Source organism: Sciurus vulgaris (assembly GCF_902686455.1).
Source record: "Sciurus vulgaris genome assembly, chromosome: 16".
Classification (NCBI taxonomy): domain Eukaryota; kingdom Metazoa; phylum Chordata; class Mammalia; order Rodentia; family Sciuridae; genus Sciurus; species Sciurus vulgaris.
In genome coordinates this window covers 34975192-35000857 of record NC_136477.1, presented here as the reverse complement: position 1 = coordinate 35000857, position 25666 = coordinate 34975192, and the positions used below count along the sequence as shown (strand labels likewise).

General features: G+C 36.3%; 1 protein-coding gene across 9 annotated transcripts in view; it reads left to right on the top strand.

Annotated features, from left to right (window-relative positions):
• Positions 1 to 25666, top strand: part of RBMS3 (RNA binding motif single stranded interacting protein 3) — a gene marked incomplete at its 3' end in the record, with an annotated part of 684132 nt that overhangs the window by 167079 nt on the left and 491387 nt on the right. For all 9 annotated transcript variants that reach the window (XM_079113995.1, XM_079114001.1, XM_079113998.1 and 6 more), the window contains exon 3: positions 20745 to 20803. In XM_079113995.1, the coding sequence (XP_078970121.1) occupies positions 20745 to 20803 (59 nt within the window). The remainder of the gene's footprint in view (positions 1 to 20744; positions 20804 to 25666) is intronic.

Sequence of the window (25666 nt, the reverse complement as noted above, 5' to 3'; positions counted from 1 at the left end):
TATTAAATTTTTAAAGTTAAGTTTTCCTAAGCGTTTACTTATTCATGCAGATTCTAAAATTACTTGAAGGTTACCTCATATTTATGCTTTCTTATTTTATTTTCTTAAATTTGGTCATAATTTGAGCCCGGAATGATGGTAGAATTGACTATGAGGGAGAGAGTCATTCTGGTCTGCCCTGGGCCATCTAAACAGCTGTGTGAACAGCAGGGCCTGGACTTGGTGGGCTCATAACTTTTGGATATGATTCAGGTATCAGCGTGACTCCATGGTAGGACCTCACTCATTGCCTGTAGCTATCTCTTTGTGGTCATTCTGGAAGTCAGAATTCAATATGAGTGCCTCTTGAGAAATTCTTTTAATGAAATATAAAAATCAGTAATCTGAAGTCATTTCTGATACAGTGATTATATTAATTTCTGTACACCGATGACATTTAAAGACTATAGATGTGTAACAAGCCAGGGACACACACTATTGGAATGGCAACTGGGTTAGACAACTGACAAAGTCCAAGCCTAGAAGCCAGTGATTTCTCTGTGAAGCGTGGTGTCCACCTTCCTGTGTTTTACCTTCTCCTTTAATGTGCCCCTCCATGAATTCTCCAAAGTGTTTAATTAACAAAAAAATCATTTTGCATTCATAGATCTAGTGGATGTTTTGTTACTTTTTTTCTTCCTTTGGAAGAATAAATATTTTAAAAATATTTTTAGATTGTGCATTTGCACAGCTTCTGAATTCCTTTGAAATAAAATTGCTCTTAATGAAACATCTGAAAACATGAACAAACACTGAACAAGCAGAGTTCTCCAGAATAATGATGCTATTGTTAAGTGATTGAATACTTGGGAGATTAATATCATGGTGTACTGGCATGTTGGTTAAATGTAGCCATAATTTAACAGCAAAACCTACTTAAGAAAGCAGGAGGCTGAACCACATGTCAGACATAAGGCACCTACACATAGAGCTCAACACAATAACAAATTAAACACTGTTTATATACGGACATGGTTGGCACGAATTTTTTCTGAACTGTGATTTAGGTAATAATTACACTGTAATTTTAACTCTGTGCAGTTTGAATGTTTGCTTAATTGGTTTATTACCATTGTATTCATTGATACTAATATAGGGTGCCAGTGAAATCTGGCTCTGTGTCCCAAAGTCTTTATTTACATAAGACTGGCATTGATTTGGTTTTGATACCACATATCCTATTTCCATGAGATTATTCTAAAATTATTTGACCAAAGGCTATGGTGAAATTTCAGGCCAAGTGAAAATATATGATTAAATTTGGGAAGGGTTCTCACATTCTCTAAGATAGGGTTTTCTTTTTCTTGCAAATTTTACAGAATTCCCCAGATGAGATCAAAGGGTCTTTTGCTCAAATTTTGGCATACCATGAAGCATCTACATGTATTCCTAATAGACAATGAGAAGTTGTGAGCTGAAAGCTATACAAAATCTTGCAAAAGGGGAAGAAAACAAGAATTTCACATAAAGTTCAAGTGTACCTTTTAGCCACTTCAGCTTGAGTAGATGTAACAATTAATTTCAAAATTAATTTTGACACAATGCAAAATTTCTACTAGTTGCTAGTTTCAACAAAAGTGTATGAAATTTTATGACATGTTTTTGTGTATGGGTGTGTGTGTCATAAAATAGTGTGTTCAAACAGGAATGTGCACAGAAAAGGCTTGATGATTCTGATTCAGGTCTGATTCCAATTCGGTAGGTTTGAATGTTTTAAGAAAGTCAGGGCCACATTCATGCCATTGTACCATGGAGCACACTTGGAACAACAAGATTATCAAACATGAGCAGTAATCAAGCAATACCAATTGTAGGCAGAAATGTCAGGCCTTCCAAAAATACACAAGGTGTGATACTATTAATTTGAAGAACTTAGGGGTTGTTAGAAGTTTTTTCAGGTAGTGAACTCTGTAATGTTCAACCTTGTAGCCTGTTAGCTGAAGTTCAAACCACCAAGGTACTCTATTGACACTGTTAGCTATTTTATTTCTCTGCAATAATGTGATCTCATCTATATATAATTCAGAAATATTTATGATAGTGGAAATGACTCCAGGTTCATAAAAGATCCCATAAATTGGGTTGCTTTTGTTCATTTTATGGCTTAGAATTGAACTTAAGAGTCTGCCAATAGTCCATGTGAAAATGTTGATCTTAAAATTTTCCATCTTTCAAAAAGGATGGGTAGACCAGAAGATCTACATATCCTCTGACATTTGTGGTGCCAGATTTCCCGGGAGGCTTATGGTCTGATGGACTCTAAGGTTGTTTAGATGACTGCACACAATACCCCTATGTTACCTCTGGAAAGGCTTGGGTTTAAATGCAGCCATTACTCTTAGAAAAACAACATCTGTCATTAACCTAATCTGGAATCAGTTAGATGGCTTATTCAGAGCACTTGATGAAATACAGTAACTCTATAGGATTTGGGTTTTTGGACTTTCTAATATTGCAAGTTTTATAATATATAATATTTGAGAAATAACTTGAATTAAGATGAATATTTACTTCATCTCCTAATTTTGTCTCTATGGTAACACCAGAAAACATAGTTTTATATTTACTGTTAAATATTTATGATTTGAAATGTTTAAATACTCACATAACTAGTTTATGTAATATGAAATGCATCTTCTAAGTGAGAAGCGTCTTCTCCAGACCTAATGTAAACCTCTTAAATTGACCAAAATCTTGTAGAGACAGACCTTCTAAGGAATGAGAGTTTGGAAACAAGGATGCTTTCAGGGTAAAGTCATTTTTAGTTGCCATTTTTATCTATTATACTCAAATACACATATACCTGCACAATACACACTCTCAAGAGTCTATTCCTAAGGATCATGAAATGTAGAGAAACCAGGGGATGCAACGTCACAAGTATTTGTCCCTTTTAAAATTCAAATCTTATACTGGAACTGTGACTCAATGAAGTCAGTTTAGCACTTTCATAAACAGCAGGGGGCATGCATTGAAAGTGCCTAATTTAAATTTGTCCTCAAGTTTCATGAACACATTATTCATTAATTCCTAAAACTAGAAATATTACACAAATATTAGAATAATATTTTAAGTAGTTTGGAAGATCTGAAGGAAATATGAGACATAAACATTGGTAAGGTTGGGGCTGGGGTTGTGGCCCAGTGGTAAAGCAATTGACTGGCATGTGTGAGGCACTGGGTTCGATTCTGAGCATGGTGTATAAATAAATAAATTAAATAAAGGTCCTTTGAAAACTAAAAAAATATATTTTTAAAAATTGGTAAGGTTGTGGAGAAGCTGTTAGCTTCTACCGACGAGACCAATATTTGGGGAAACTTCCTTCAGTATGCTTCAGCAGCCTACTACCCCAGCACATTTGTACCTGTGAAATAGATCTTTGAATGTTAGTAACAGCACATTTATAGTGGAAAATAATAAAGGAGTGTGGATAAGCGTAAGTGAAAACAGACATTATATTTGTTTGATTATTTTTTCACAAGTTAATGAGTTCACAATTGAAGTCATGACTTAAAATGTTAAAAAGCATGTTGCAGCAAGACTCATTTGAATAAAGTGTAAAAAGAGCAAAACTAAGCATATGCATATGCTGAAACAATGGGAAAGGCAGAGGATATTTTATGACAAAACAGGGAAATAGTATCTATGAGAGAAAGTTTGAAAGATGACCTAGGACAGAGTCCAGCAAGAAATTCACAACTGTGAAAATAGTGTATTAAGCTCTGTGAGTTGTGTTCATTTTAGAATTTCTTACATCTTTACAGATAAATCATTTTCCACTTATGCAATAGTTATATATATATGAATATGATTCATGGATCCATAATTTATAGATAAATTACTATTAATATATTATTTATTAGGTAACTAAAAGTAAAATATAGTGATCATATTTAATTTGAATTATAATGAACTACAACACAAGTAAGATAGTGTTGGGATATAAATAAACGAAAATGGAAAAACAATCCATGATTAAGTACAAACTTTTACCTTTTAAGCAATAATATAGAAAGTAGTGTTGAAAAGCATTGTGTGTTGTGAGCTCTTTGATTGTCGGTTTTTAAAACTCAATTCAAAGTGGGTACTTTAAAATACCTGGTAGCCATCTAAGATGAAATTAAAGTTCTATAGTTTCAAAGTTGACTTCTAGTCTTCAGAATGTATGGCACTCCTTATGTGTGGTGATTAATTCTTCCAGTGTATTAATGATTTTAAACAGAAATACTAGTTATTTCTCAAACAATATTAGTTATTAGTGACTGGACTCTAGAGAATATAGGAAGAGACCTTTCTATAATTATGCATACACGTACATACACATACACACACAGAGATACCTGTTTCTGTTTTGTTTAAACATGTAATTTCCAGAAGTAATACATATTAACTCAAAAGATACTTGTAGCAATTATAAAATAGCTAATAGATATATAGTAGGTATCATCTGTGGGATACCTTTATCTTTTTGAAATTTCTTGGTGTAATAACATACCTAGAATGATGTGTGACAGTTTAGGTCTGGACTGTCCCCCAAAAGCCTGTGTGTTAAAGATTTAGCTTGGAGCTGTTTTGATATGGTGGCATCTTTAGGAGATAGGTCTTGATGGAAGGAAGTTAGGTTATTGGGCATATGCCCTTGGAGGGGATGCTAGGTCCCCAGTCCCTACTTCTCTTTGCTTCTTGACCTTCATGAGGTGAGCAGCCCCCTCTATCACATGCTCCCTGCCATAGCAGACTACCTTGTTGAAGGCCCATAAGCATTGGGTCTAATCAACCATGGACTGGAACCTCTGAAACTATGAGTCAAAATAAACCTTTCCTCCCTTTAAATGGTTTACCTTAGGTATTTTGTCACAGTGACAGAAAGTAGACTAATACATGATGATCCACTCAAAATAAAAAAGGCAGTAGAAATGAACGAAAATCATTGTCACCTATATACTTCCTAAGAACATTCTTTAGTATTTAGTAACTGTTCACCAGCAACCAAAAGGCAAATAAATTAATAAATTTAATAATTAATGATAATGGTTAAGATTCCCTTATAGGTCAGTTATAAACCCCCATTGAGGATCATTATTATTCAGGCTTGTTTGTATGTGTGGTTTATCCTATTAAAATTTTCTAGCAGAACTTACAAAAATTTCATAGACATTTTTATTTTCATATTATTTATGCTTAGAAGTCAGATAGAAAGTTATTGAAAAGTGTTATAAGAAGATACAAAATTATGTATATAGTTTTGTAGTTGCAACTACAACTGTGTAAACACACAAACAAGTAAAACCATATTAGAAAAGGCAATTGACCAACATAGCAAATGGTGAAATATTAATAATTTCTATATTTCTATTTCATTATCTGATTTTATGAAATATATTTTCTCTATCTTAGAAAAAGTTGCTGACATACTCTCACATCAGTTCTCAGGTAAAGGAGTACACTGAAGACAGTTAAGCAGATTTCAGTTTTATGGGCGTGAAATGTAGCTTTTCATTACATTGAGAGTTAAGGAAAGTGGAACCAATTATGTTCCCACGGTATATGAAAAGTACCTACTACACAAACATATCCACTTTACTTGGGCTGCAACCACGGTTAACATTTAGATAAGTGAACAAGAGACCATCTCCTGAGCAGAATACTTAACACCTGCTTGGGTGCATTCCATGGTGTATTTCAAGTAGATAACTACAGCCCAATGAAATCCATGATCATCCAACTACAAAAAGTCACGGAGCTTTGATGAGCACCCACCTACCAATGGAATGGGTCTTACTTATAAGAAATAATACATGTGTGGACACTTAGTGCCTATGCTATTCACTTCTCCAAACTACTTTTCTTATTTCTGCAATTAATTTTGAATGAGGAGGGATTTAGTTACTTTTCTCAGTTACTTTTGTCCCAACTGCTATCTTTGATGTAGCTAAAAGTTTCTGTACACATTAAAACCTAATATGTTTGGTATTCTCTCTAATCCTTCATTTTTACTTTTTCTTTTCTCCATATTTCCTCTATAGTCAGCCTGTGGCAACTAGTTCTGAATTAAAGACATTCGAGCCTTTTTACATAACTTGGCCAAAGTTCCTGGAAATAATGGGTAGGAAGTATTTCTTACTTTCCTGTGTCCATGTGGTTCCTTTACATTGAAAAATATTCTTAGCTTCTGCCATCAACGCTTTTATTTTCTGGATGTTCTATTGAAAAATAGCAAATGGAAAGGTGTATATCTCGGTGTATCTTAACCAAGTGAAAACACACATGTAACCAGTAGCCAAATCATAGAGCAGAAAATGATCAGCACAGTATGAGAGTCGTCCCTCATGCCCCTTCTACTTACCAGCTACTTCTAAGAATAGCTGCATTCCTGACTTCTAATGCATAATTTATATAAATAAAATCATACCATACTTCACTTTTGTCTCTTTGGTGGTTTTTTTGGTTTTTTTTCTCAGCATTGTCTAATCATCTGCGTTGTTCATCTCCAGTGGGGTGTTCTCATCACGTATGGAATTCCATTGTTTGAAGAAACCCAAGATACCTATCCATTCTATTTTGATGTGTGTTTGGGTAGTTTCCAGTTTCAGGTGGCTGATGCACAGTCTTATATTTTAAACAATGTGTTAAATGTGAATCATCAATACTAGGAAAAGAAATACAACTTCCCCAATAATTTTATATGTTGTGGGTATAACAAAAAATATTTCAGGTTTAAGTTTGCTTTAAAGCTGATAAGTTACATAAGTTTAAAATACTCATCATTGTCTATTTAATGTTTTTTTGAACAAGTGCTCTGTCTCTGTAATGACTGGGGATATAGATAAGGAAGGCATGGTAAAGTTCAAGTAACTCAGGATTATCATACAGTGGTCACAGAACTGTGAAAGACATGGGTGTCTTGGGAGAAAAGCTACTCCCTATTCTGCTCAAAGGAAGACAGTGAGTGGAATACATCTGGAGAGGACAATGGAACTGATATTATGCAAAGGAAGCTGACTAGAGAGGCAGGGAGGAAGGAAGAACACTTTGAGCTGATGGAACTGTATTATCGCAGGAGATACTCTAAGAAAATTCTAATAACTAAATTTGGTTACATGTAAGAGCTCACCTTGGGGAGAGACAGAAATAGAGACATTAAAGAGAAAGTGAGCCTAGTATCTAATACAGTATAAGATACATAAAGCATTGTGCAGGACCACAGGGTTATCAAAACAAAACAAAACAAAAAAAATCTTGGATTTTTTAATGAGATATACTGCAACCCAGCTGAGCAAGCTAATAGATATGATAATGAAGAGTTTATTATGATAGAAATAGAGCTTGTAATGGACTCTTAAGGTACTATTAAATACAAAAAATCTGAGGAATAATTAATCAAGAGCAAAGCATGATCAGTAAGTGATTAGCTTCGAAAAATTTCTTTTTCCTATTGCACCACAGTTAAGAACAGCGGGTCTTGTTTCCTGGAGAAACATTTCCACGCCATCAAATGCTTGCTCTATTTCTTTCTCCTGGGTACAAATGATCTTTGTACCAGAAATATGTATTAGCCATGAGATGTCCCCTCAAGTATTATGGGATATGATCTGTGCTTAAATACAAAGACCCATAGTCATAAGTGTTTCAAGAGTGTGTGAAATAGGGTTGTGTAAGGACAGATAGCATATCATAAGAAAAGCATTGTGTGAGGCCTTGTCCTGAAAACAGAAGTTGATCTAGTAAACGAATCCATAACAAGATATTCTCTTCTTCCTGGTGTGCGTGGGGAACACTGAATTTTCTTGCATTTTTCCCTTTAGCTATGCATGACCCTTCCAAGTGGCACAACCTAAGTAAGTGTCACAGGAATGTCCTCTGTCATGCAAAATACCCCCTGGAATGCAAGGAATGCCCTCAGGGGTGTGTGTACACCTGCAGTAATTGTGGGAAGGATTAAAGCAAACAAAAGCACCAGAATTCACTGATAGGTGAGATAGCATTACAAAATTTTGCAATCTACTCTCTCTGGATTATACTTTATGGAATCTAATTGTAACACCATCCTGAATTTTCTGACCACTAGGCATTTGAAAGATTGTATTTTACCTGCAGCAACTACTGTTTTTGGGTATCTACTATAAGTATAACTGTGAGAATTTTTTTCTTTTTTTTTTGGTACTAGGGATTGAACCAGGGGCACTTTACCACTGAGCCATATGCCATATCCCCAGACTTTTTATTTTTTATTTTGAGAAAGGATCTTCTTCAGTTTCTTAGGGTGTTGCTGAGTTGCAGAGGTTGGTCTTGAACTTGCAATCCTCTGGCCTCAGCCTCCCATGTCACTGGGATGATAGGCTTTCACCACCATGCCTGACCTCTTCAAGAGTATTTAGTATGTACTCTTTAAGTCTCATTCACCCAATAAAGGAGTTATATATATTTACAGGTAGTTTTAAATGATCTCTGTGCAATATAGAGGGTCTACAAAGCCACATAGTTTTCACAGTGGTATCATAGTACCATTGATTAATGCTATTATGAATTATTTGAATGTACACTGGAAAGTGGGCTTCCTGGTATAGTTCCATAACTACTGGTCTTTTGGGTGACACAAAGCAGCTTTATTCAATATGCTTCTCTAAATTTAATACAAAGAAATTGATATATTGACCAAAATGCCCGTTGTTTCTTCTACTTGGGTACTTTGCTTTATGTTTTTGTAATTAAAGAAAAGAGGGTCATTTTAAATTAAAGTCAGGCCTGATTTCACCTTTTCTGCTTTCTCTGTGTGTTAGCTTCACCTTCCCCTTTATGGAACTGCTTCTTTTCACTTTACACAGCTTTGTCTATTTTGCCCTTTGTGGGTTTAGATTCTTTTAAATGAGGCAGTTGTATTTGTGTATAGCTGAATCACAGAAGTGTGTTTTTAAATGTTATGAAGCTCAGAAAGATTCCACAGACAGCTCAAGACTTTCATTCTTTTATAGACAAATCTTCCTGGGGAATAGATCTTTGAGTTCTTTGCATTAGTCACTTATACCAATCAGGAAAACTGTGTATCCAATAAAAATCTGACAGTGATTGCTATACTACATGATATTTCTCTTTAGAAATTTTATCTCACTTTTTCCTTGGACTGTCGCTGTGGACTTAAAATAATATAATTCCATAAAATATTTTACAATGAAGACTTTAAAACTGTTTCTCAATTTGGCCCTTGAGTGATGTTATAGCTCATTCTTTTCTTGGGTGAAATGAAGCAAATGTGCTGAATATAAGATATAAAAAGCAAGCTGTCATTATTGGGTAGGATATGCACCTCACCATTTTGCAAAGTAGGAGATAATTCTGTGTGTAGATGCACCTGACTCTCATTGCCATCCTCATCCTCATTGCCTTGTCTGATGTTAGGGGTGTGATGATGATATGTACTCATTTATTCTTCATTCAAGAAATGTTTACTGAGTTCAGTGTATAAGGCTAAGGATATTAAAAAAAATAAGACTTACACTGTATTCTTGAAGAACTCATCCTCAATATCAGGATAAGGAAAGATAGTACAGCACAATTTAATATGATAATATGATAAAAAATTGCTCTCAATCATTGATATAACTCATGATTCAATGCAATCTCTAACAGAAATGTGCCCCAAGTCCTGTTGGATTGGACAGAAGATAAATGAGCTACTTGGGCAAGAGAGGAAAGAAATCAGAAAGATGTCAGTTGAGCTGGGATGAGGAGGACATGGGTGGTGACAAAAATGATCGTGGAAGAGGTCAGAATGTGAGTGACCCTTGCTGGGCTCAGGAGTTGATACTTTATTAGCAACAGAAGCAACACAAAACTTTTTTGAGAACCTAATACATGCTTTGGAACTGTGCTGGGAGATATACTAGCACCAATCATTTAGTCCATCCAGGCTGCTATAGGAAAACGACACAAATCCCGTGGTTTATACATGATAGCAATTTATTTCTTACAGTTCTGGAGGCTGGAAAGTTGAAGATAAAGAGATATCGGCGGATTCAGTGTTTGGTGAGAGCCAGCCGTGTCCTCACATGTTGGAAGAGACAGAGAAGCTCTCAGGCCTCTTTCCTAAGGATACTTACACCATTCACAAGGGCTCTGACCCAATCCCAAAGGCCCTGACTCCAAATTAACATCATACAAGTGATCATATATCAACATATAGACTGTGAAGGAACAAAAACATAGCCACAAGAGTGTGTTATATGTACCAGAATTCTACTGCCACGAAATGTGGCCCTGAAAATTGTCACATAATGCTGCATGTTAGGTAGAGTTCTTTTTTCTTAAATACTACTGAGACTGTAGGTGATGTCAGGATTTTTAGCATCTGAAGTTTGAGGTCTTCTCTAAATAGTAAATCTGCTAAAAATTTGTTTTTCATTGTGCATTGAATTCATGCTCAATCTAGTTATATAGTTTTACTAGAAGCTACCAAATGTTAGAAAGTCACACACTGCTTTAAGGAATACATTTCTTTCAAAGTGAGCTCTAACAATCAGTGGTAAATGTCCAGTTATATTATTTCCAAAGAATGTTGGTCCTCTATCTGCCTTTCATGGAACGAACCAAGTTGCACATTTGCAAAAGCTTACAAATGGTTGTGTAGCCTCTTGACTGGCCAGAGGCTATCTATTCACTATAAGTAGAGTTAATGTGAAAAAAGAAAAGAGTAGTAATTTTGCAGTCAAATGGACCTGAATTTAAAATTCAGTTACTGGGCTGGGGAGGTAGCTCAGTCGGTAGAGTGCTTGCCTTGCATGCACAAGGCCTTGGGTTTGATCCCTAGCACCAGAAGAAAAAAAAAATAATAATAATAAAATTCAATTACTGAAGGACTGTTTGAACTTGGGCAGATAACTTAATTTACCAAACTTTAATTTTTTTCATCTTTAAAACAATGGGAATAAAGAAATCAATTTATTGGGGAGGCATGTAAACTACCTAAGACACTCGGTCACATAGCTGGTGCTCAATTGAAGGTAAACACATGCATGTGTGTATGTGTATGCATATGTGGTCTAATTATTAGTAGGTGGTTCTGATCTTAAAAAACTGCCAGGTCCATATGAATGACAAAAAAAACAAAAAACAAAAAACAAAAAATACCCACATATTTTCATGGAGATTACTGTGCATCAGGCTCCATGCTGGATATATTAGATATGATCTGGGTAGTATAAAAAATTATCTGGGACCCTGTTTAATGAAGGTCTGATTAAAGATACAATCTCATGGGGCAAAATAGACAATATTATAAAATTGTAAAAACATTAAACAAAATGTTAGGTGATTTTATATAGGCTGTGAGCACAGCAGCTATTTATATTTGGGAAAAATAACTTGTCTTCACTGAAGTCAGAATATGCAGTTTAACTTTAAAATACCTGCATTACTTAGAAAAGCAGAGACTGGAAGACATCAGTGTCAAGGTCATAGACTCCCAGTCTTCAGGCTCAATCTACCTAGAAAATCTGCTTCATTTGGTCTTTACATTACTTGATAAAATTTCCAAGTCAGCTTTAAAAATTTTGAATATTTTGCCAAAAAAAAATCAAGATTTCTTTCCAAAAATTGAAGAACCTAGAAATGTGGGGATTCTGTTCCTTTATGTTTGTAGTGGCTGGTGCTGAAAAGCGGGTGTCCTTCCAAGTGGGTCCCGAGTCCTAGTCTCCAACCTAGGCCTGTTCTTCTACCTGACTTGCTTCTGCCTTGGAATCATTTCAAGAGGGCTTCAAAGGGGGGGGGGGGAGAGGGGAAGATGTTGAGTTTAGCTTTGTCATGTCAGATGAGGTGATCATTCAGCATCCAAGGGGAATTATCTGATAACTCTAGTGGGAGATGCAGGAATGAGGTTTGAGGGTGAAGGCAGATCTAGAGTAGGAAATATGAGCATGAAATGCAATGGGAATTCAAAACTGGCCATGAAGGGGATTTCTAGTATAGTCGTTCTTGTAATATGGTGCTTAGATCAGCTCTTGTGCACAATCCAAGCAAACCAAATCAGAAACTCTGGAAATGGAGACCCAGAGTTATTAGAAGCCATCCAGGTGATCCTGATTCACATTAACTTTTAAAAAAAATGTTTTTATTAGTGTATTGTGGTTATACATAATAGCATCATGTCATTTTGACATACTCATACATGATAGAATAATTTGCCCCTTTTCAGTCCCCAATGCTTCTAATTTCCCTTTCCTCCTCCTTTCCCCTATTATCCTTTCTCTACTGTTCTCCACTATATTTATTGTTTTTTAATGGGTGTTTTATAGATATCCATAAAAGGTGAAATTCATTGTGGTATATTCATATGTGTACATTGTGGAATTTTTTCAAATTTATTCCATGCACTCTAATATTGAGACTTATCAACCCAATGGACACAGCAATACCCAAACACAAGTGGACTGAGAATTAAACTTTGACATATACAAGCTTTGCAGAACCTGGAGGAGGAGAAACAATGGAGATCAAGAAGTAAATGCTAAATTCTCATTGGGGAGGGGCTAGAAAAAAATAGAGGTACTTTAGATTAGGCATTTTAAAACCTCCAAAATCTGAAAGCCACTCACAAAAGGGGGTAGGAAGGATAGTAGAATGAATCAGACATCATTACCATATGTGTATATATGATTACACGACTGGTATGTACATTCTACAACATGTACAACCAGAAGAATGAGAAGTTTACTCCATTTATGTACAAGGTGTCAAATGCATTCTACTGTCATGTATAACTAATTAAAACAAACCAAAAAAAAAAAAAAAAAAAAAAATACATGCAAGGGAATAAGCAGGCCAGAGTAACTCATGGAATCTAGAGGGTTTCAGAAGGAAAGTATTCAAGGAAGTTGAATGGTGGCAAGATAGCCAGGCTGATGATAACTGATTATTTTATTTATTAAGAAGTTACTGACAACTTTTCAAAGTATTGTTCCACAGGAACAACACAAAAATTGGGTACTGGGTAGATAGAAGTAGCCCAAGTAAAGCAATCATTCAAGAAGTCTGGCCGTGGAAGAATAGAGAAAAACCTCATGATAGCCAGTGTACACGACACATGGATTTTCAAATGGTGGGCAGACAGGGAAGAACTCTGGCATTGGGGGAAAAGTAGACATTTCTGAAAGATATAGGTGATGTGAAAGGGAAACAGGACACAGACATCACAGGAGTGAATCATAATTGGAGGAGAGACATGATTGGGGACAGGAGGAATGGCTGGAGGCTTGAGAGCTCCAGGCAGCATATTGAAGTGCTGGCACATTATGGGATCTGCAGCCCAAATTTTGGAGACTGGATATTGCTTTTGCTGCTTCCTAGTTATATGACCTTGGGAAGGTTATTTAAGATGCCTCTGACTCCTTGTCCTCATCTTTAAATTCTGCTCCAGACAGAGCCTACCTCATGGGGTTGTGATGATTAATATGATTTGATGTATGTAGAGAGCTTTGAGCAGCTGGCCCATAGGAACTGTGATAAAAGGGGTGCCAACTAAATAAAACCAATTGGGATGGATGTAAGAGAGGCTCAAAAAATGGAGTCACGTGTATTCCTGAGCATTTTTAAATCTCTAAAATCTGAAAGCTACTCACAGAAGACTCTGGAAATTGATACTACGGGATTCAACTCTTGAAGACAAAATGGCCCTGAGGGTGTGATTGCTGTTCACAGTCAACCATGCATGAATAAATGAGCAGTTGACAGCAGTGAAGATCAAGGAATGCCAGGGTCACCATGTGGTCAACCAGGTAAAATGACTTTCTTGGCTGATGGCCAGGAAAGGAGAAAATAGAAAAGAGGGTGGGTCTGGAATAAGGATACAGAGCAGTGGATAATGGTGGAAGATTAGGCCATGAAAGCATCTGGGAAGATCGGGGAGGCAGTGCTGAATTGTTGGAGCCCGGAACAGACTGAGCCATAAGTCAGGTGCAGTCGGAAGGAGGCCTAGTGAACCCAGAGCAAACGGGAAATTCACTTGGAGTATAAATGAGAAGCCATGATAACACCAAAACACATGCTTCCTAGGGACGCCTTCACCAGCACTGAGTTGGGACATGCTGGCTCTACCAAATGGTCAAAAGATACTGAGTTACCACTTATGCTATTCAGTGAATGCACAGGTAACAAGGCAGGATTTAGTAAAAGGATGGAAGCATGGAAGGAATGCGTATGTTTTCACACATGCTATTTTGTTTAATGCTTACAACCACTGTAAAAAAATAGGGCTTAATAATCACATTATACAAATCAAGAAACAAGAGCTGAGGAGTATAGTAATGTGTCCCAGGCCATATGGGTATTAGAACTTAGATTCACATCTATACTTTTCAGTTTTAAAGCCCATTGTCTTTCCAAATTAGCTGACAAAATATGAAAGGACGCTAAACATGCTGAAATATGCTGTGATCAGTCTTAAAAAGAACCCAGATATATGTGATTTGCAACCCTGTTGGCATGGAAACCTTTTTATCACAACATTTTGCTAAGATGGTGGACTGTTATAACCTAGCTGTATGGCCCCAATATACCTTAAAGTACAACTAAGAGGTACTAACTATAAGAACTAGAAGACTAGTAATTTTCTTTTGTATTTAGAAATTGAAAATGAAAATATGCATTCTCAGTCTCCTGCATCTGTTCCACATTGACACCCATTTCTAATTAAAGAACCAGTAAAGACGCTAACCAGTTACTAATCAATGTCAATACCTACAAGGTATCTGAAAAAAATGTCAAAACAGGTGGATTTTAGTTGTAAGTTGTCATTGTGTTGGCTAAATGATGAATATCATGCGGCAAAATCTCTGAAGAAAATTGTCCATTTTTTAAACATGGACAATTATTTGAACAAAAGAAAATGCAGTTTTGGACCTTGTTGTTGATGTCTATGGAAAGCTCCCCTAGTCTCTGGGGTCCTACATATCTCATGCTTTGCAGTTTGTGTTTCTCTTTTCGAACAATGATTCTCAGAGCACCACCTGCCGTATCAGACTCACCTGGGAAATGCAAAATTCTCCAGGCCCACTTCATATCTATGGAGTCAGAATTTCTGGGGTTAACAAGCCATCCAAGTCATTATTGGGTACATTAAGGCTTGAGAACCAAGAGCAGGTTTAACCTGAAATACAGTAATACAGGCCTAGGATCCTACTGAACCTATCAGTAGCATGAAAATATAATTTGCTAAATAGTAATATACTTGATCTGAAAAAGAAACTTTTTTTAGAATTGCTTTTAAGAAATCTGAAAAGCACTTCTGATTTTCAAAGTATTGTCCTGTCTTCAAAACACTTGTTCTTCTAAGAACTTTTCTAGAAATCCCGCTTCTATATGCTCTTATTTTTTGTTCTTTAGAGGGTGCTTTGACCAGAGGTGTATGTTAATTGGAAACATTTTGTACAGTAGATTTGTGAAATTTATAGTATAGATCTATGATTTAGAATTCGATTTTTTTTTGGTTACACATGACAGTAGAATGTACATTTTGACATATATACGTGAAGTGGAACTTTCCATTTTTGTGGTTGTACATAATGTGGAGTTTCACTGTTCATGTTTCCATATATGAACATAGGAAAGTTACGTCCCATTCATTCTACTTTCTCTCCTATTCTGATTGCTCCTCAATTCCCCCCACTTAGCCCTGTCCAATCTGGTGGAACCCCTCCTACCCACCTTGCCTATTTTGTGTAAGTATCCACATATCAGAGAGAAAATTTGGTCTTCAGTTTTTTGGGATTAACTTATTTCACTTACATTGAGAATCTCCAGTTCCATCCATTTACTAGCAAATGACATTAGAGAAATTCAAATTAAAACTACACTAAGATTTCATCTCACTCTAGTCAGAATGGCAATTATCAAGGATACAAGCAATTCAACAATTGCTTGAAGGATGTGGGATAAAATGTGCACTCATACATGGCTTGTGCGACTGTAAATTATTGCAACCACTCTGGAAAGCAGTATGGAGATTCCTCAGAAAATTTGGAATGGAACCACATTTGACCTAGCTACCAGACTCCTTGGTTTATACCTGAAATACTTAAAATCAGCATACTACAGTGATGCAGCCCCATCAATGTTTATAGCAGCTCAGTTCACAATAGCCAAGCTATGGAACCAACTAGGTACTCTCCAACAGATGAATGGATAAAAAAAAAAAAAAAAATGTGGTATATATGCACAATAGAATATTACTCAGCCATAAAGAAGAATAAGTTTGATTATTTTTATAGGGGAAGGAAAGAATGTCCTGACTATAAAAGCCAAGGATTAGCTTCTGGATTAATAATTATCTGCTCTGGGTACTCTGGTACTTCTTGGCCTGTTATCATACAAGAATGCTGGATGACAAGAAACTCAAATGTCTTAGGTGAGGGCTTGGAAGGGCCAAGAGCAAAGTCATTGAGCAAGACATCTGAAGTAGGATGTTACCCTCTGAATCCCCTCAATTCTGCTCCCTTTCCGAATGCTCCCCAGGCCTGGGGAGAAGACACCATTGCATTAGTGTGTTAGGGCTGCCATAGCGCAGTCCCACAGCCCAGGTGACTTAACAAGAATGTCTCTTCTCACAATTCTTGAAGACTGCAAATCTGAGATCAAGGCACGGGCAGGGTTGTTTCTTCTGATACCTCTCTAGCTTGTAGATGACCGTGTTCCCTGTATGTCTTCCCATGTCTTTCCCATCATGGAAGAAGGCCAGTCACATTGGATTAGGGCCACTCATATGACCCTATTTCCCCCCTACTTACCTCTGTAAAGACACTGCCTCCAGCACAGTCACATTCTGAAGTACTAGAGGTGAATATTTCAACCTGTTAGTTTGCCAGTGACACGTTTCAGCCCATAACCATTACACATACCTTGTCCACTCACTTGTAGATTGAACTGGTTAATACTTCAGAATATTAATGGTTATGAACTTGTAGATGAAACTGATGTAGTCTATCAGGGACAGCCCTACTACATTCCAGAGAGGGCCCCAGAGCTACAGATTTGCTCCATTAGCATTCCCAAATGCCAAAGAATGAATGAGCCATCTAAAAGTAGGCAAACAACCACATTTGCTAAAAGGATAATGTTTCATCCATTAAATAAATGTGATACCTTTTTCTAGTCTGGTATCAATATAGAAGGCATGTGAAAAATGAGTTAGCTGAGAGTTAATTGACTGCGGAGACTCTATTTTCAGTCTCTGCCTGTATTTTTTGAATTAATATACACAGTGGGTGATTCAGCAAAGGGTTTAAAAATAAATTCTTTATAGAATGCTCCCAACAATTTGATGTCTTCATAATTCATGAAGGGTAGACCCATAATAGCTCTTATTTTCTCTTCAACTTTTGAAAATAAAAGATGCCATTAGTTTAAATTAGGCTTGTATGTGGAATAATCATGTGTATCAACAAATATAGGTTGACTCAGATGCCACTTAATACTAAGGATAAATGCCAGAAAAGAAATGGCTATTTCTTTTAAAAATCATATGTAAAATTTGTATTAACAAGCTAGGCTAAAATTATTTTAGCAATGATAGACATCATATGAGTCTATAAAATTCAGTTATGAAAGCTTAAACATAAGATTTATACTTACTGTAGAATGGCTACTGTTTAAGAAAATACTATTAGAATATGAAGAAAATGTTATTTGACACCTGGCTCTATTTGGTGACCACAGGAGCCCTCTGGGTTGTTGGTGAATATGTGGATGCAATACGGAGATACATATTTTTTAATGTCAAAAAGGTGTTAGCAGTGCTAGATCAGGGCTTCTCACGTTGCCTGGAGAAGGTCCACATGGAAAGAATTACAGTACAAGATGTGTTCACTTCATTTATTTGTTTCCCCCAAGAAGTTCAAACCCCCAAGGAGGAAGACTGTGGATAGTACTTTATCTCTTCTTGCTGTAGGAAATGAAAGGATAGAGAAGTGAATTGGATTTGTCTGAAAGCTTCTGGAGCCAGAAGGCACCTGGGACCACTGCTCAGGTGTCCATTTCCAGCCATCACTCAGCCATTGGGTTGCATTTTTTCTTCTAATATCAGATTTTGCTTTCCACTCGTGGGTGGCACAGTTGGAGACAAACTTTATGAAGATTTAAGTCTTGATCTAAACCCTGGGAAGGGGAAGAGTAAGGGAAGTAAATATACGTTTAAGATTACCTTTTTTTTTTTTAACCTCAGAGATCTTATTTTTTCCTTCACAGTGTTTAAGAATATACTTTTAGCATGCCTTAGAGTTTTTATTCTAGTCTCTTTGTACACTTGGACAAAACTCCAGGAAAAGAAATTTAATATAATTCTTCACAAGTATATTGGATAGGTGGTTTCTGTGCTTATAGAGACTTGTGTCTTTTTAAAAAGTAGCCTAAACTTTATTTACCTTTATCAATTGTTGACTTTGCAGGTCATGAAGAATACAGCACCACTCATGCAGAAAGTACCTGTTTGCCCTTGCGAGAGTTCAGACATGAACTGTAACCAATGGCCCATTAAGTACCTTCTCCTGTTGTTCAAAGCATATTCTAGCTCTGCAAAATAATTGCTAATGCAGAATGTTGTAACTAAGCCAACGGTTGAAATTCCTGTAACTCCAGCGAGAGTAGAGGTTGTGTCAAGTTTTCAGAGTTGTGTTCCATTGTTTTATTACTCCATAGTGGTGTTGGAAAGTCTCACCTACAGCGCAATGAGAAATAGGGACGTCAGGAAACAGTTTGCTTTTATGATGAGTGTGTGTGTGTGAGAGATTTTCCCATTTATGGTAATATTGTAGTAGTTTCTGGGAAATTAAGTTCTTTTTCTTCTATTTTTTTTAACATTGCTTGCCAAAATATAAAATATGAGTGCTTTCTACAAGAATGCATTTTTTAAATTGCTCTAAAATAATGATAGCAATGTTTTCCATATCCTACATTTAATGGAGAAGAGAATATCCTTGTGATATTGATGTAGTGGGATTATATGCACACCTGCAGTCCAGAGTCCCCTTGTGAGATGTAATTCTGTATCAGAAACAGTAATTTTCAATTTCATCTTTGAAAGATAAAGCTAAATTCTAATTTTGAAGGTACATCTATAAAAATTTTAGGAGTAACTTTAGAAACCAATTAAGAAGGATTTTTGTCTTAAGGATTTCTATGTCTGGTGTGTGTTAGTTATACATATTTTATATTATTTTTCTTTCTTTTTTTTTAATCTTTCACATACTGTATTAGCAGTACCTTTCATGAAAAATAGTTTCAGCAAACATCCTTTTCATCTTTTTTTTTTTTTTTAACTTTTCTACTCTCTATATATTTTGCAAATGTTTCTCTGCCTAAATTGTCCAAACCTAGTAAATATTATATCTACTTCTTTGGTATGATCTGTGAATCATTGTCTACTAAAGAAACTGTTCAAAATATGATATTATTTTATTGCTTATTTCTCCCAATGAGAAACTCTTAGATGAAATCAGAGTTTGAAAGAGAGGCATGTTTGTGTTTATTGTGAGGTGAGAAAGGTGGGGTGTGGGGGTTTGGAAGGAAGGGAGTATGTATATCACTAGACATGGAGGTAATACTAAATAAACAAACAAGTTTTAAACTTGTGAGTGTTTGTGTGACTAGTTATATGAGAACATAGCTAGTAAAATCCCTTACCTTAAACATAACAGTGTAAATTGTAAACCTTATCTTTTAGCAAATAAAAGATCCATGCCCCATTTCTTAGCAGATTTTGACAGTCTAAGTAGAAATGATTTAAGTTGCTGTTTGAAATAGAATCCTTATCCCCCTTTATGTCTCAGCTACCACAGAGACTGCCAAATACTGGTATTTTATAGTAGACGGGAGGAAGATCATAATGGGAGGAAGAGCTAAGATTTAATGTGAACTTACTGTCCGCCACTCTCCTCAGCTCTTCAGGTTCATCCCAGTTAGCCCTCCCAGCAACCCTAGAGGGAAGATACTTTTACCTCATCTCATATATTTACAAATAACTTTAAATCATTGCAAAAAAAAAAATAATCCGCAGCATTATTTGACTAATTGTGTCTATGTCACTAGATGATGACATGATGTAAAGAATCCATGTGACAGTCAACCAAACACATCCAGGCTGAATTGAGACTTCAGCGGTGGCAGTTTGGCACCATGATATATGTTTTGAACTACTACACTAGCCTCTGGAGCCTAACACCTGGATTTCTGAAGATGTGAAGTTTGATTGAACCAGATTTCATATATATATATATATATGTATATATATATATATATATATATAGTTTCTCATTTTTTCAGAAGAAAAGTCCTGAGGTCTAGAGAAGATGGGTTAAATCCTTTAAAGTCACAGCAGTAGTCCGAATGGGACGCAAACCCCATTCAGCCTGACACTGAAGCTTATGCTGTCCTCCATGAGTCCATAGATTGCAATTTACCTTGATCACAATCACATGAATTCCCTTTCAGCCACCCACAATGTTCAATAGGTTTATCTGTGAAGTCACAACCCAGTGCTCACACAGGGGAAATGCACTACAGAGTAATAAAGAAGATCTTGAGAAAGGAGATCATCCAGGTGTGAAATGGGAGTTCAGAACTTGTTTTCTTGGTAGATTCATGCTCAATTATGCTCTGATGTTCATTAAGCTATTTTAAGTATTTTCGTTGGGTTACAATAACAGGGAATTTTCTTTCTGTTTCAGGTATGGAAAAATTGTATCCACAAAGGCAATTCTTGACAAAAACACAAATCAATGCAAAGGTATGTATAAGGGCATCTGTACTCTGAGCTCTTGCCTGTGCTGTTCAATTGATGGCTCCTGCATCACGGAGGTCCAGGCCCCAGCTGCACAATGATGGCAGTGTACAGTATATGGCAAACCTTTTTAATAATGCCAGTGCTTTGATGAGTTGTATTTCTGGTAACATTGCTCATTAATTTTTTTCATTAACAAACAAAATGAAAATCACAAATCAGAACAAGTATCAAATTGCTTCAGCATAAAACTAAATTACCTCCTAACAACTTTGGGTTGTCTGATTTGAATGATATTATCAGTGATGCAAATTGATTTCCTATATAAAAATGAGGAGCACTGGGGAAAACTTTCTCTTGCAAAGCATGTTTTAATTTCTCTGTTCTTTAAAGCTTTAGCAACGTTTGTTGACTAGGAATGAATTTATTGATGGGCCCATTGTATCTAAACTTTGGCTATAAATAATTCACAGGATTTCAGAGTTGGTATTTTATGTAGTCAGGCATTTTACTTTCCTGAAAATATATTTGAAGTCTTTTGACTTCAGTCTTTTGCTTATGTTTCTTAATGTCTGAGAATCCCATATACTTTTAAAGGTTGTGTTACATTATTTATGAAATTTATATGGTCTTTCTTGCATGACTCAGTTCTTACTGGAAAACGGGAAAGCTTCTTATAACATATGTTGTTTGTTGTTCTTAATCTAATTTTTGCTGTAACACTGAAACCAAGAAGTGTGATAGAGCCAAGATCATTCTAAGAACTGTCCCCATTTCACATGCAAATATTATTATGCACACATTTTAGGAAAAAAACACTCATACATGCCTACATATTTCCTAACATATTTGGGTAATGGGAGCCAGATTCAATTTAGCAGTTAAAGGAATAGCATTCCATGTCTCCTTTAAGCCAAAAAATGCAGTAGTTACTGTAAGGCATGATAAGACATGGTTTCTGCCACCCAATTGTTCTATTTTTTTGTTGAAAAGAAACCAAGAAACTAATCTTAATATCCATTTTAGGAGCAGTATGTTGCCCTAGTTCATGTCAGAGTGTCACCAAAGCACCTCTAACCAATGTATTTGGAGAATGCTGTCATGATCAGAAATGTACTACTGGCATGGTCATGTTTTGGGTAAATACAGTATTAACAATGTACTAACAGAGATTACTTTCTGAGGAATGGGATTCATTAAAACAAGGCAGAACATGTGGGCTTGGGAAAGGTTGATGGTCAGGAGAAAGAGTTTGAGAATACAGTTGAGTAGACCCACGTAGGTGGAATGAAGGATCAGCTCTGGTAAGGACTTTGGTAGAGAGAAGGATGGGATGAAGCTTTTGGAGGCTTTAAAAATGTTATTCTGTATGTTTCAGTCTTATTTCTGTATATAACATGGACCTTTTGGTAGCAATAGTTTTTGAGTAGATATATGATTGCATGTGCATTTAAAAAAGTTATTTCAGCAAAAATGGGTGAAATTGGATTATAAGGAGAGAAAGGAAAGGTTAAAAAAATAAAGGGAAGTTTTGAAGCCTTAGTTCAAGGGTGAAAATGGGGACAGAGTCACCCTGTTTCCTAATTATTGTTAGGGTAGTGGAAAGGGGTCACTGTAGAATCAATCAGTCTCTATGAAGATAAAAGAGAAGGCTGCATGAAACAAAGCTTGTATTTTGAATGTTCATTATTGGGAAGAGTGTTGTGCTGCTTATAGAGGTAAGAAGACCAGAAGTAGCAGTCATAGGTTTTGGGGGGAATGTGGTATATTATGCAATGGACATAATGAGCTAGAAGCCTGGGCATAGCATCTGCGTGAGATGTCAAACAGGAAGCTGAGAGAAAGCTTAGGGTTACAGATAGCCAAGGGAGTGAAATCATCAAATAATCATCTGTCGAAGGGGAATGAGCAGGGGTACATTAGGGTGAGCAAGTGAAAACAGAATCTTGGGAGAACATGTAGGAGTAAAACTGGCCCATGACTAGGAATTTCTGTCATTGCTGGCTGTGGGAAACTTCTGATATGTTAGAAGCATTAAGAATATGATTTCCATTATTCCCATCCATTTCCAAACTCTGGGGTAAAAATGTCTATGGGACCAATCAGAGCAAATGGAAGTCCCAAGTCTGACAGCCAATAACATTGATTAAATATCCACCAGAATCACTACTCTTCATAGGCAAGCAACATCCTGGAACCATAGTAGATTCTATTAAGAGTCTGATAGCAGCAGTGGTTCATATGAGAGGGCCCTTCCCTAGGCAGATTTTTGCTCAGCCATACAGATGTCTCTGATCACTGAATATCACTGGAGAGGACAAAATATAGAGTGTCTGTCCATGTGGAAAACTATACCCTGTATACTTGTGTGGTTTGAAAAGTGATTTAACTGAAAGTAGGCCAGAGTCTCCATTAGCAAGTTATCCAGTATGTGGGAGAAGCTAATCTGGACAAACTATTGTGGGGCTCCTCAGCTCAACTCCTAACTCCTATCCATAGTTTTTGGTAACTGCTCATTTTGGTTTTCTGTCTCTCCAAGAGATGTTTGAAAATAACGAAGACAGGGCCTGTGTGATCTAGAATACCTCTTTCCAAAGTGGAGTGTGTGCAGGGTGTAGATGCATGTTTATTTGGAGTAGTAGAAAAAAATACTAGAACTTGTATCTCTTTGTTTCTCTATAAACTTTCTGTAACTATTTTGTGATGTGTAAGTATCATAAATACCTAGGTCTTAAGTATGTAAATATTGGGTTCTCTGCTCTAAATATTTGTATTCTTAACAGTCAGGTTTTAAAAAGTAGTTTGGAAATTACTGGTCTTAAACATAATAGGCACCAATAACTATGAAAGAAGAAAAGAAGAAGTAAGGGAAGGAGAGAAGTAAGGGAGGGAGGGGCTGTGGAACAAACTAGGAAAATCATTCATGAAAGGTCAGCTGAAGCTCACTGTGAGACTGGAGGGCTACTAGATCTTGTGCTGAGAAGTTCATGTGAAGAAGCCTGGGTGATCATGTGACCATTATATTTTTACAAAATCCTCCAGTAGTCTTGTTTTGTCCTCTGTCTCTGGAACCTGTGGTTAGCAGTACTGACTCTGACTGACAAGCTTCACCAAGCACATCATTGGGAGGCACCAAAAAGCAAGCCATCATGATAAAAAATGTACTATGGGCATGGTCACATTTGGGGAAAAATACCATCTTAATGGTATGCAGAGTTTTGTTTAGAGCATGTCCTTCCGGAAACGTGGACTTTGTTGTAGTTATGCTTAGAGACAATCAGGAAAAGACAGCAGTTACATTTGAGGAAAATAGTTGATCATTGTTAATGATGACCTTGGGAGTAAGTCTCTGAGTTGTGCAAGAAGATACAGGTGGTCAGAGTTCAAGGACCTGACTACCAGGTGCTGGAACAATGACCTCAGCGTTTATTGCAGTCTTCCAGAAATGAAGCAAGGAACAAGTTGGAAAGAGTGACTAATCCAGAAGGTATTTGTGGAAAAATAACTGGAATGATAAACTGAGGGTCTTTTGACCATAGTGAAGATGAAGTTGGTTCTAAAGTTGCTGGATGTGAGATTCTAAATTGGGGATTTTACACAGCATTGAGAAAGGAGCATGGTGGATTCTCCGTTATGAAAGAAGTGGGTGGAGAGGTGTGGGGGAAAACAAAAACACCACCATCAGAATAGCAAAAACTTGAGAGGGCTAAAGGAGAAGTGGTATCCTCAGGGCAAATTAGGCAATCTTTGGAAACATGACAATTAAAGCAATTTGCAGTGATTGTTTACATCCGCTCCAGCAGCAAACATGTAGGCCCTCCAGTGTTGCTCAGTGTGAAACTGGTTCATGCATTCTTCACTATTACCATGCCAAATTGGAAGTCTGTTTACAAAGTCAGTATAGAAAGAGCAATAAAGGGTATAGTCCTTGGTACTGGTTATGCTACTGGGAATGTTGTCCCAAAGATTTTATTCAAACATATTTTTTCAAGTACATATATATGTTACAACTCTGAGCACCCTTCTCCGTACTGGGAAAATATATAGGCAACATCTACATTCTAGCTTATGGACCGTATACAACTATTGCATAGCTATTAAATCGGTAATCATAAGGACTAGACTGTCAAATCCTGGAAAATGTTTGTCATACGAAACTAAATCACTATAGAAGAATATAAAATAACCTACAATAAACATCGAGTTATATAAATATCTGAAAATCAGCATTGTAATGTTATGACCATGGTGGAGCCCTACGTTCTGCCTGGGTTGATGACTGCCTCTCCACTTAGTAGCTGTGTGACTTGCAGTCGATTACTCAACCTTGCTGTGCCCTAGTTTCCCCATCTATCAAGAGATAAGAAGTCCTCCCTCATTCACAGTGTTGTGATGATTAAAAGCTTGACAATATCTCATGCTCTTTTGTATAAAATACTTTTTCTTCATATTAAGGAAAAAAATTTAAAAAGTTTCTGTTAAGATATAGTGTTTTGGATAACATATTACTATTATCTTAATGATTCTCCAGATCTGTTCTGTAGTGTTTTCAGAAAAATAAAATACATGTCTTAGAACAATTGAGCTGGTTTCTACTACATTTATATATTGGTTGTTCTTTCTATGAAATCTGAATAACTCATGACCCTATTTCTTTATTTCATAAAATCATTTCAGATAAACAGTAAAGAATTAGAATGTGGTGCTTTGTTTCTTTAAATAACAGGCAGAAGTTGAGTTATTTAGGACCATTGCTTTCTTAAGGTAAGAAATTAAAGAGTGTGGAAAGTGACCTTTTAAAGCAAAATCACTAAGGTCATTGAGACTGTCATTAGAGGATACAAATTGGATTTGATCTTGATTGAGACA